Source organism: Anguilla rostrata, chromosome 13, assembly GCF_018555375.3.
Source record: "Anguilla rostrata isolate EN2019 chromosome 13, ASM1855537v3, whole genome shotgun sequence".
NCBI lineage: Eukaryota > Metazoa > Chordata > Actinopteri > Anguilliformes > Anguillidae > Anguilla > Anguilla rostrata.
This window is the reverse complement of record NC_057945.1, coordinates 22907448-22920555: the sequence shown is the minus strand read 5'-3', so window position 1 is coordinate 22920555 and position 13108 is coordinate 22907448. Positions and strand designations below refer to the sequence as shown.

General features: G+C 41.5%; 1 protein-coding gene across 3 annotated transcripts in view; it reads right to left on the bottom strand.

Moving 5' to 3' along the window:
• The window catches only part of cenpp (centromere protein P), an 84501-nt gene that overhangs the window by 2289 nt on the left and 69104 nt on the right, over nt 1–13108 (bottom strand). For 2 of the 3 annotated variants that reach the window (XM_064305914.1, XM_064305913.1), the window contains 2 exons: nt 664–743; nt 28–119 (listed from right to left, as the gene is read on the bottom strand). In XM_064305914.1, the coding sequence (XP_064161984.1) occupies nt 28–119; nt 664–743 (172 nt within the window). Of the gene's footprint in view, nt 1–27; nt 120–663; nt 744–7556; nt 7773–13108 lie in introns of those variants that run through there. The other variant, XM_064305915.1, reaches the window with a different exon arrangement.

Here is a 13108-nt window from a genome sequence, read left to right as displayed (position 1 = left end):
CTGAACATATTTTTTTTTTCTTCTTACCTTTTTCCGGCAGTTTTGTCAGTAGGTCTATCTTGGGTATGATCACTCCATCATTAGAAACATTTATGCTCCAGACGAAGCTCAGTGCGCACCTGATTAAAATAGACCACAGCTCAGTCAGGTTTTCTATTCAGCCTTTGCCAATTTAGTTGTACTATACCACATGAAAGTAAAACTGGTAACTACACCTAAGTACAAACACACACCAGGAAATGTATTTATATAGCACTATATTTACCAAATACAAGCTGGAATGCAATTCTTGCTAAATCCTCTGTCAATAAGAAGCATATTTAGAACAAAGTCAAAGGGGCATGTAAACCAAATGCAAGCAATGGACCTTAGACATAAATCCACTGGGGGGGAAGTTGGAGGTTACCTACAATTTGTACAAGGGTCAAGGGTAAATTTTATTTTATCCTTGTTATGCCTTCCCAGACCAATGTGAGCTGGTGCATTAAAAGACAAGGATATCAATCACTGAACAGCTGGCCTTAAAAGGTGAAAGGGGGAGGACAGAATTGTTATTAGAGAGTTTCAGCTGACAGCTTGTGTCCTAAGTCTGCCCAATGAAGAAGCCACCAGCTAATATTCAATTTCAGACAAGCAAATGTGTGGAGTGACTGAAAGAGATACCCAGGTATTTTGGGGTTCTGGATCACCATGACTTCACCCTTGCAGCCCTCTGGAAGTCTGACCACCTCTGGGTACTTCTCCTGCCATCAAAGAAACGGAAACAAAACTCAGCCACAGTGCAACAAAATACCACATCTTTTCTGATAAGAAACACGAGGACTCCAGTTTTTAAAATGATGAATGAAACCACAAAGTTTAAAGTGAGCATATTCCCATTAAAACTGAGGATACTAACGGCAGGTATTAATCTGAAAGATTAGTTTCACACCATACATGGAACTTTGTGGATGGTCCAGAAGGATCCCCTTCATTGTCACTACATACTATATTGTGCCTCAATCAGTGCTGAACAATTTACTGATATCTGATAACTATTAACTAAACAACAATAGAGTCCACACTTGCCAAACATGAGTAAGGATGCTTTGATTCTACAGTCAATGCCAGTGTCTGGGTTGGGGGATGGTGCCAGGCAGGTCACCTCAAATTTGTAATGTGGAGGAAATGTTGAATGTTGTTGAAACGTTCAGAATCGGATTCTCTTTCAACTTCTTGGGTAAGATACGAGAGTGGGAATTTGTGGGTAAACTGACTCCACCATGCTTTTGCCATGTCTTGGAGTTCTCATCATTTTGTCCACAATTTTAAGTATAACCTTGCCTTACGCATCAGTGAACCATAACCTTCACTGACAATGAAATGAACTTAGGTTGTCCTCAAAATGGCAATTATATATTATAAAAAAATAAATGCAAAAAGAGAATTTTTCCTTGAGGTCTGTCAAGTATATGTTATGACTGAGTGGGACCGCTGACTACATGCATCACATTCTGTGGCTCACCATGAAGATCTTGAAGAGAACACAGGAGACACATCAAATCCTTTGGCTTGCATCCCCCTTCCCACTGAAAACGACCCAAGCTCTTCCATTTCCCTGAGTAAATTTAACATCGACTTCTACACAATGCCTAATGCCACAAGAAAGAGGGAAACGGAAGATGCTATACTGTTCTTCTAAGATTGTTACTACTAATATAGAAAGTAAAAGAACTGCTGGTTTACTGAATAACTGCAGAAAACAAAACAATTACAGTACAACTGTGGTCTCTTAATTTTTGTGCCTGACTCCAGTACATAAATCTGCTGAAGAAGCACATTTTACCATATTAATGAGTTAACAGAAAAACAAATCCCATATTCCTTCTTTCAGACCTCTCATGCAGTGTGAAATTGAATTCATTTAATAGGCCTCATTTTAGGCTCTGCGATGCCGTGTTCTATTGTGAACAGACACACAAGCCTGTACAGTAACTCACATGCTTGCTGCCAGAACACAGAGCATTAATCAGCTCAGGGCAGCTCAATTTCACTGCCAACTGACTGGCAGAAAAAAGGTGTAATTTCTGTGGCTTTAGTATCCGTCTGTCTCTGCTATCCTTGCGCAGGTGCCCAACTGGGCGGAGCCAGACTTGGCCCAGGTGAAATATGTATTTGAAATGCTTTTACTTCTTTAGGTGCCAACAATTGAAAATACCTGAGCAGATACCTCAGGATTTTCAACAAAGTGTGTTACTAACCAAAACCTTTGCACCACATGACAGAAGATATTCTGAATACTGTATTAGTGAAAAAAGTGGAAAAACATACTGTTAGAGCAGTCATTAATCTGCAGGTGTTCTGCTAGTGTCAAAGGTTAAAAAGTATTTCAAAAACAATTTGACCCAAGACTATTCAAACCTCATACCACACCCCTAGAAGTATAGATGTTATACTCTTGGGGATATCCACATGACTATGGGATAGGTCATTAGCATTTGGGGAGAACCAATACAAATAAATGCACTTCTATTAATGGACTTTACTTGCAAAGGGTGAATGAGGAAGTGTTGCTTACACTGTTCACTGCCCCTAAGAAATATATAAAATGTACTGCTTCTAACCAACATTGCGTACAAAATCAAATGCCTTATTGCTCGTAACCTCAAAACATATTTTCCATTTTCTATTGCTTGTCTGTTATAAGAAGGAGTAGCTGTTGCTCTAATGGTGGCAGCCATGGTAACCTCAGAGGGTGTCTATGTCAGGCCACACCCACTGTTTCTGTGTGGTCAGAGGAGTGCTCCTCAAAAGCGGGGTGAAAAAAGCTCAGTTCTCCAAACCAAGGCCTCACTTCCAGTCATGAGCGGGGGGGGGGGATAAACACCATATTACAATTTCTATAAACTGGGGGAATGTGTGGCCACTAAAGCTGGAACTGCAACGCCAACTTTCTCTTTTAACTGCATCGCATCCACAATCCAGTGAGACAGTCTTCCCTTTGAGAGGGGTTTGCATGTTCTGTTCAGCTGATGCACTGTCCTAAGCGATTTGGTTCAGTCCACTGCGGCACCACCCTCACTTATCAGGCTCATAAACTGGCAGGACTATGAGCCTGACCAGATTGACAACCTGTGTCTGTGAAATTCCTGACATGCACTTTGCCAGTAAACCATTGCCAACTGAGTACATCTTCTGACAAACTGGCATCAATCTGCTCCAAATGGGGCAGACACCATTCAAATTATCAGACTGCTGAATCTGCAACACTCCACGTACACAGAAGTTGCGTGCAGCTCACAAACTTGACTGGCAGGTTCAAAGAGCAAGAGAAAAACAGATGGTCGTCTACAAAGACAAACGGCGTCCTCATATACAGCCATGCGAGGCCTATCCAGGGGTCAAATGGCGCCTGTGGGAGGGGGCTGCTGAGATCACAGCAGGTCAGATAGGGGAGCCTTGGATGTCTCTTAGAGTAAAGCAACAACCTAGTAAACCATCACTCTGTAGACGACCACACTAATGTTCAAAGTCCTGCTGATAGTCACCAGGAGAACTTCCCAGAATACGCAAGGTAGTAAAAACAATGGAAACACCAATGGAAAGGGTGTTGGGCTACCACATGTGGCAATACAGCCTATTTGCAGAATAGCACCGCGTATAACAGCATGCGGAACTGCAGGAAGGATAAGACACCGCTCTTCCACACTAACGTCAAGGGGCTGATGCTCAGTTGATGGAAGGTGCAAACACTTTATCACTCCTCCAGAATATGCCATGAACACTCAAGTGGGTTCAGATCCGTTTCCAGTGAAGGCCATAACATGGAGAATAATGGAGTTAAAGCTCACTGACATTTTCATTTTAGCATTGGGGAGGAACTTAGTAAAAGTGCCCATGCCTGTTTTATACTGTTTTACACTATAGTTGGCTACAGAACTACCAGAGCCATTCAAAGCTGGAACACTGTCCTTTCCATTTTTTGTTTACTACATGTAGCTAGTAATTTACAAGCATCTAATATAAAAACCCCAGAATCACAGGCGTGGGGAAATTGGTGTGTGCGTGTGTGTGTTGGGGGGGAGGGGGCAGACCTACTCCGGTTACACCACACTAATACACAAAGGCCAGGTATAGCCAAGTTCTCCTTATGAGGCCCTATGCGGTGAAACTAATTATAAATAAGCATAAGAGTTCGGGGCCTGTAAAATCAACACATATTAAATAGTAATAAAAAAAGAAAATCCAATCTGGAAAATTACTATTATGAGAGGTGGAATTCCAAAGAGCAAAAATCACCAGGGTTACGACTAACCCACTGGAACGTCATCCAATAAACAGCATTTCTTCAAACCATAATTTATGTGCTTCTTAGGTTTTGCCAGATGTTAAGTACAACACTTTCTACACAAAGATAATATTGTGTGTTTTATGTAAAAATATTAGGTCTTCAATCATTCCTTGATATAAAATACTGTTGGGACAGTAAATTCATTTTCCAGTGTTCCCAAGCAGCTAGACATGGAAAGTTCCATTTCCTAATATCCTCCCAACAAAGGAAACATATTACAATGATATGCATTCTCTGAGAAAGCAAAAAAGCTCCATGGTTGGATGATTTCATTCTGCACTTCAGTGTGCCCTGTGATGTGAATTAAATATGATCTTTGGAAAGTTCCAGTGGTGAAAATGTGGAAACAGCATGGCTTACTGGTAGTGGGCTTTCTAGCAGAGAATTAAAGGTGGCAGCAAATAGACAGCCAGAAAAGGCTAAGGATGCAAGATGAAATGAAGGAAGAGATAACTTTGTGGTATCCAAAACCTGCAAGCACAGAATCACGTGTTCTCATTTGCTTTGGGAAAAGATCCAAGCACATCATTAAGCTCACTATTGTAAATTGCTATGTCAGGGATAAATTATAGAAATAGGTCATCCACTACTGTATGTCACTCTGGATAAGAGTGTCTGCCAAGCGATTGTAATATAATGTCAAAATTGAATATCATAGTGTTGAAAGGTGTATGACAAAGTATATCAGTAATAGCCTGTAATTGGTCTGTTACATGCCATACCTACAATTAGAGACAAGTGAAAGTTCCCACAGCAAACTGAAAGTGATCTTAATCAAACACAGTACCTTTCTGTTCCTCAGCTAGTGAAGACTGCAAAACCTAACATATCTCCCCTCTAAAATATTCCTGACCTCCAAAAAAAAAAAACTAAAAATAAATAAATAATATTCCAGATCTCTGGTTCCCACAAAGCCTCATATATATCTGAGGAAAGAAGTATATTTTGGAGAAGCTCATAATTAAGCAATTATCTGTGAAAGGACATTCGAAGCCTTTGCAGAGAGTAGATAAAAATACTCTTCACAAAGCACAATGCTTAACTTTGTGAAAACTCAAAAATGTGCCTGGGTCACTTTTTCCTTTCTCTGCTTCGGGACTGAAACTGGAACCATCTGACCCTAAAACTCACAAAAACATGGAACCTTTACAGTTTGGTTAAAGCCTGCAACATATATTCATGCTACACAGAATATGCTGCATGTACGCAACTTTTTTCCCTCCTACTATAGCAAATGGCTATGTGAAAAAATGTTATGTAAGTCGCTCTGGATAAGAGTGTCTGCTAAATGCCTGTAATGTAATGTAATGCGACATTGCGGTTTTAGCAGATATTTAGGTTGTAGTAATCCCAGGTTGGGTGCTGACAGCATAACCTTGAGGAAAAACACACTTCATCTTGATTACGAATGTAAAATATTCAGTTATATTAACGAATAAAAAGACCATGGGGTGCGGTTCAGTCCCATTGGCGCTTCCTGAACGGTGATCCATTTTCTATCTGTAACCTTCTCTGCTTTCCTCCCGTCTGACTAGAGTGAAAAACACCTTAGGAGGGTGGACCGTCTGGTCTCCTTTTAAAAATATATTGCATGACATGCTGGTGTAGACTATAAAAAAGGAACCATGCTGGAGAGCAATGAGGGACTTTCTGGGCTGTTACTACCTGCCCCAGTAATAACTGCAGTACCCAGTCTCTCAGGACGATCATGTTAAAGGTAATGACAAATGCAGACACAAAAACACCATTATTCCACAGCGTCTGTCTAAATACCAGAGCGGTGCTTGCGATGACAAAGATATTCCTGTGGTGTTACACTCACTGCTGTCAGACATGGTTTTAACATAAGCTATAAGCTTTTGTACTGTTGACAGACAGACAGTTCATGTCCCTGGGATGAAAGCTCACAGTCAGGCTATAGCATGTGTGGCACATCCCTTCCATATTCTCCCTAGCAAAACAAGTGGCGACATAGCTCAGGAGGTAAGACCGATTGTCTGGCAGTCGGAGGGTTGCCGGTTCAAACCCCGCCCTGGGCATGTCGAAGTGTCCTTGAGCAAGACACCTAACCCCTAACTGCTCTGGCGAATGAGAGGCATCAATTGTAAAGCGCTTTGGATAAAAGCGCTATATAAATGCAGTCCATTTACAAGTGCTTTATATGGTGTGTGTGTGCGTATGTATACTTTTGCCAAGAACTTTGACGTGTCAAATTTGGTACGATTCAAGGTGTGATACACATTCTAGTTACCTTATTTATTTTTTCAGCGGTCGACAAGCGGAACATTTTGAATGAAGACTCCATAGGCCTTACACCAGTTTAGAGAAAATACGTTTAATTTGTTTATTATTTTATTTTTCAGTGAATCGGCTGTTTATTTTAAAAAGAGAGCGTTCGCACAGCTCTTGGGAGGTATGCCCAGCTAAAGCGCCCTGTCCCATGTCTGTTAATGCCTGCAGTAATGAGCTGTAACCAAGGGAGGGAGGGTTTCGGTCCAATCGCCACGCTACGGCGCCACCTCTGGCCAGCCGAGGACCTGCAGTATGCCTGCGTCAGCTGCGTAAAGACACACGGTTCTCCAGCGCGATGGCTGCGCAGTGCTGGCTGGTTTTATGCCTGTTATCAGACATGCGTGTTAGTCTGCTCCCTCCTACTGAATATCTATGGAGGATATTACTGCTTAGGACAGGTTGGTGAATTGTGACTGGCATACCAAATTGATGAAAAAATAATTGGATAATCCATTTAACACTTATTTGCAATTTAATCAAAGCAATTACCAGTGTTATTTCAATGTATTACTACTGAATAAGTAAAGCTTTCAGAAGGCTAATTTAAAAAGGTTTTCGGTGTGTTCAACATTCATTTTCCCTGGGTTAATAATGCAGTCGAGAACCACCTCAGGTGCCTTGCAAACCTCTTTTTTCCCCCCGTGTGAAAGTATATAGTAACTTCGAAGGTAATCTAAAGATATACAGGGGCCATTCTTACAAAGTGACAAAACAAATATTTTCTCATTTAAACTTTGTAAAATACCAGTGTGTTTTCCACAAAAATACAGCATAGCGTGCTTAGGCAGTGCGTGTTTCGGCACTACCTGACCATTACGGGACTTTATGTTTTCAGCGTCTGCCCCAGGAGAGACGACGCGGGTCCCTGGGACGCGGCACTTACGGTGGCTCTGCTGCAACACAGTCATTACGGAGGCAGACGGTGCAGGCACAGCTCTGGGGCTGGCTGTCAGACATGGCTGTCTGGACTCTTGGAGCACTTTGTTGATGGGTGTTCAATGTTGCGTTTTTTCTTCGTTTTTTTTTTTTTGCTTGCAGGGGGAGTGAGGAATGCTGGAATATTGGCAGGATGCCGTTGGCTTCTTTTTGTGGTGGGATCAGCGTGTGCGAACCTATTGTATGGGCGGACTTGGTTTCTCTCAGACAATCTCTTGAATGGCAAAAAAAGACAATTGTTTTTCAGTGTGCATGTATCCATTCACCAGAGCCAGTACATGGAGGTTCTGCCAAAGGCAGCAGTATTATTTGGGCTGACAGATGAGGATCTGTTTTCCTTTTATTCCTAATAAAACTTTCATATTGACTGCTTTTACAGTGACGTTTGCAGGTACAGGTTCTCCATTTTCAATCTCAGTTTCATGCAGAAATAGTGAAAAGGAGATATGATCTTATTTTGCCATGTAGCTCTTAACAGATAAAAAATGAAGATAGATATCCTAATAAATGAAGATGGCTTCTTTGATACATAAATGTATATGCCCCTTGCACCAAAAGGTGCAGTTAAATGCAGCTCCATCATCACCACAGGCTCCAGCATATTCATACTCTTCATATGAAAAATCACTTAAGCCCTGGGCAGAATTTTAAACGAAAGCATGCTGGTACGGAAAATTCTAGCTGGATGGAGTTCATACAGTTCTCTGTAAAGGAAAAAAGGAAGAATAACTTCAACCAAACCAAAACTATCACAGTGGAAATATAAGACTCAGGGTGACAGAGCTTAAAGGAAGAGAGAAGCCTGAGGTCTTAACCCAGCGTTTTATACATCTCAGAAAGAAAGTGATTGTAGCGTTCAGATGTTTATTACATTTCTGGGTCTCTGGGGCCTAACTTTCTGTAAATATGTAAGCAAGCAATACCAGGTCATTATCATGTTTAGACTGTAACACAGTCTTTGTTACTCTGGCCTCCAGTCACCATAGTGACTAGTGGAAAGATCATATCACATGCTGTAGCAGGAACCCGGTCAGTCCAAAATCATACTGTGACACACTGACAAAGAACGTGCCCTAACAGATGCCTGCTGGAGGACAGAGAGGTAGTCAAAAGGTGCCTTTGGGTTGTCGTTTTTTTTGTTTGTTTTTTCAAAAGAACAAGTACTTTTGAATTTCTCAGGAGTGTTAGCTTTATCCAGGGCTAGAACTGAGAAGGTAAGATAGGTTTTTAGTCAATGGCCCATGGTAATGGAGCATGTTAAACTACAGACAAAAACTGCAAAGTATTCCAAAATTATGTTAAAAAATAAAGTTAAAAAAGTGTGACTATTTAAATCTGCACAGTAAATGCTGTGCAAGAACTTTGATGATTCTAATGTCGTTTTTTTTACAATGCGATTGTAATGTTGAATTTATTGACACTGTAAACTCCTGCTACTCTCTTGTTAGGTCTCTTTTGAGATTATAATCTCAAAAGAGATTATAATCTCTCTATAATCTCTATAATCTCTGTGTGCGTGCGTGTCGTGTGTGTGTGTGTGTGCGTGCGTGTCGTGTGTCTGTGTGTGGTTGTTCTGGGTCATAAACTGGAGAGCCAGCAGACACAGCTGTTCATACCAGGTGAGTGAGTAAGCAGGGTTCCACCCCTCACCTCAAAACAGGAACTCCACAAGCCACTGCACCTTATCTGGGTGGAGCTGCCAGGATATTGAAGTCACACTGACAGGCACACACACACGCACGCAGGCAGGCACGCACACACAGACATGCACGCACGCACGCACGCACGCACGCACGCACGCACGCTCACACACACACACACACACACACACAAATGTAAGCACATGCTCTCACGTGTACACAAAACAACCATGGCCAACCCTGTAAGAATGCTGCAGTCTTACCATTCAAACTGGCTTTCAGGCACCCTGATCTTATCTTTCAGTCAGAGCACACATGGTAATGCAGGCACATACTGTACTGTATCCTTCTCAGCAACACATTAAGCAAACAAATTCTCTCAAAACTAATTCCCTTCATTGTGAAGTTAAAAGCAATAAAGAGCAACGGTTAAAAATGCAGCTTTACAATATGAAACAAAGCAAAAAGCATTTCAAAAAACACAAAACACACACACACACACACACACAACACACACCACACACACACACACACACACACACACACACACACACACACACACACAGAGACACTTCTGAGTACTGAACATAACCAGTAGAACCTTGTTTAATCATGTGTAAGCTTAAGTAATCTCCCTATAAATAGGCTTGTTCATATCTTTACTTTTACACAATCTATGGGAATAGCAAATGCACCTGTGAGACAAACGATTAAAAACCTCAGCCATCATGTCTTACAGATACCATACGTAGTTAACTGTAATGGACTCCAGGGTATGCCATGCTTGGCTGCAGTAATTTGTTCGTTTTGGTTTTTATTTTAAATAAGAAATTGCTTCCAAAAAGAAACAGGAATAGCCATTAATAGAATAAAGCTACTCAATGATTTGGAATGATAATTTGATCACAAAGGAAAAACCACAGAGTGCAGGCATAAATACTGGCCTCCCTAACAGAGAAAATCTGTTTCAAAAAATAATTATTCCATTCTGAAATATTCACATTCAGGATAAAGAAGAAAAGTATGTGAACCAATGTCTTTGAAATGTAATTTTACATTTTGTAGTTTTTATGTGTCATGCATTTTTAGTGCATTTGTGAAGCGTATCACTGACAAATTTCCATTTTATTTAATGTTAAATGGACACCAGTACTGCCGTCACAAATACTGCATTGGTGGAGACTGGATCTGGCATTCCATCAAGAGTAAGCTTATCATTTCAACATTGTAAGCAGTAGTTTTTCCTTTTCTGAAACAGAAACTTTTCAGTCAGTCCACAATCACTTACTTCTCAATAAATTTCTTAATAAATTTACAGTAATGTGAAGATTCTTTCTTCATGTTCTCCATACATGGGTTTATAACCACCATGTAGTGCGAATAACCACATCAAAGCGTCTAAAAAGCAAAATAAAGAAATAAAAATTTCCGCTTTAATAAAAAACAGAAAACACTTCAGGGTATTAGCTCATCACAGGAATATTTCTCCAGTCTGACCAGAGTGGCCTTCATTCCTGCATCAAATTGAACAGAACCTAATTCTGACCATAATGCTGGCATTGACTGGCAAATTCCACTAATAGGTCTTCAAACTGCTAACCGTGTAGGACAGTATGACACTGCACAAGCAATCTTGGGCAGAAGGATTACTCAAGAACCTCAGGCAACCACGGAGCAGGAGTCTCTGAAAACAGGCGGACTGGAATTACTTAGAGATCCTCACTGGAAGTCCGCGGCTGTGGAAAAATACAGACGCAGCGGGGTCGGTGTGGCTTGTGTTTGCAGGACGGTATGAGAGGCCGGATTGCACAGATCTCCCCAGCAAACCCCGGTCTCTCGGCAAGGCTGACGAGACGAGATGGAGCCAAAACCTCAAGTTAAACGGAGCCTGTACCTGACAGCTCTGGGGCTCCTGCTACTGTAGGACCACTACCCCAACTTACTGGGGTCCCAGCAGTATATATAAGGGTTGGAACATCAGCACTGGAAGTCACAAGCAATACTGGGATGCTCCTAAATAAATAACAGCCAGATAAATTATGGGTGCGATCCTCAAATGTGGTTTGCAGACCACCTCAGCACATCAGCGCAGTTCCTACCAGACCTATTTCTGACCTCGCGTTCAAGCAGAAATGAGCTTCACCTCGTCTGCAAAGTCCATTAGCATAGCTAACCCACAGATAATTTCCTGTCCCTGAAAATGGAAACAGCCTGTGGGACTCATTTCTCAGCGACAATGTTTAGAATTTAAACAGAGGAAGAGACAAGTCAGTATAAAACATGACCGACATTAGTGTGTGTGTGTGTGTGGCAGGCAATAATTCAACCAAAACTTTCCAGTGCCTATAGACTTAAAAGTGGATTGACAATAGATTAAAAGAGTGCAATTTTAATCTGTTGGTAAAACTACATGTAAACCTGGATATCCTATATTTTGTATAATACACCTCAGAAAGGGAGCATGCTAAATAGTAGTAGGTACTGTACAATAATAAAAAGACACATCTCAGTTATGGCTGCCTTTGACACAAAGGCAACACGTGACTTTACTAGGCCTTGACAATATGCTCAAACATTAGAGAGCCAAATGTCACTGTCTGCAGTTCTCTGAATCTGAGAGAAGACCTCTAGGAACTCAGAAACAGAACAAAACCACACCAAAGCACACCCCAGTTCAGACAAGGACTTTACAGTCGGCTCCCCAAGACAAGCTTAATCAATTCCACACCAAAAAGGAACAGCGGGCAAGGAATTTCCCTGATGCAAGCAATATCCATAAAGGCTGGTGTGATATATGGAGCACCATGCGAAAGCGAAAAGCCTGTGATAAAGTGTACTGAATGGAATGAAAGTGACCCTTTGTTCTCCACTGACGGGGTAAGGCTCTGTTTTGAATTAAAGAGCATCTGCCTCGGCCCGCTCCACTGTCCGTAAAGCCCTGGTGTGATTTCCTGCCCTCCAGCGCAAACTCACAGCGCACGGACACGTTCTTCTGAAGTGCCTTCAGTTGCATTAAGCATACTCCAAACGACAAAGCAAACACCAAAAATAAAGTTTAATTAACACATATCAGAATTATGTACAGTGAGGCACAATATATAATTCCTCCTGGCCAACAGACATCCCTAAACAGAGCAGGAAGCATGCATGTTTCCTCTTTTTCTCACTTCATAATCCACCAGCTGTTACTGAGCCAGAGAACTGCCATGTGGACAAAGTTGCTGGTCAGATTGCAAGCGCATGTTTGACCAGAGGAGTCGCTGTTGTGCGATGGCGAATACCTAGCCACACTCATGGCAACAGTCGTGTCACAGACCAAAACAAGATATGATTCCACAAAAAAGAACCAACACTCACATTTAAACCACAAAATACACTAATTTTGTATTGAATTCAGAGATATTATTATTTAATGGACAACATCAGCAAAGGAATATAGCTGTTAGTGCGTCAAATTTCTGCCAACATAACAGGCCGTCTTAGTCAGATTGTCTTTAACTGTTGAATTTGTCACTAAGGAAAAAATCCACTCAAAATTTGATGTTTTTAAAGTCTATTCTGAGGCTGGACAGTGCAATGTTAACAGTGTTTTCTCTGCGCTAAAGTTCAAAACGTTGGCATTCATTATCAAAAGGAGAAAAGACAAATAACCAAAACACAGTACAGAGCAATGTTATTTCAGCCTGCACGCACCCCGCCCAACTTCTGCCCATCTTCCAGATGCTTCCAGAACATCGTTCTAGAAAGGTGCACTGTAAAAGCAGCAGGGCTTAAAGGCCTGGACTGCACCACTGGACTTCAGCACTGGACAGTAGGTCATGTGGAGTAAAGTCATAAGGAGGAACTGGCAAGGTGCACAAGTTGTTCACAAGTACACAAGCTTCCACTGACGAAGAAGAAAATGGCCCAC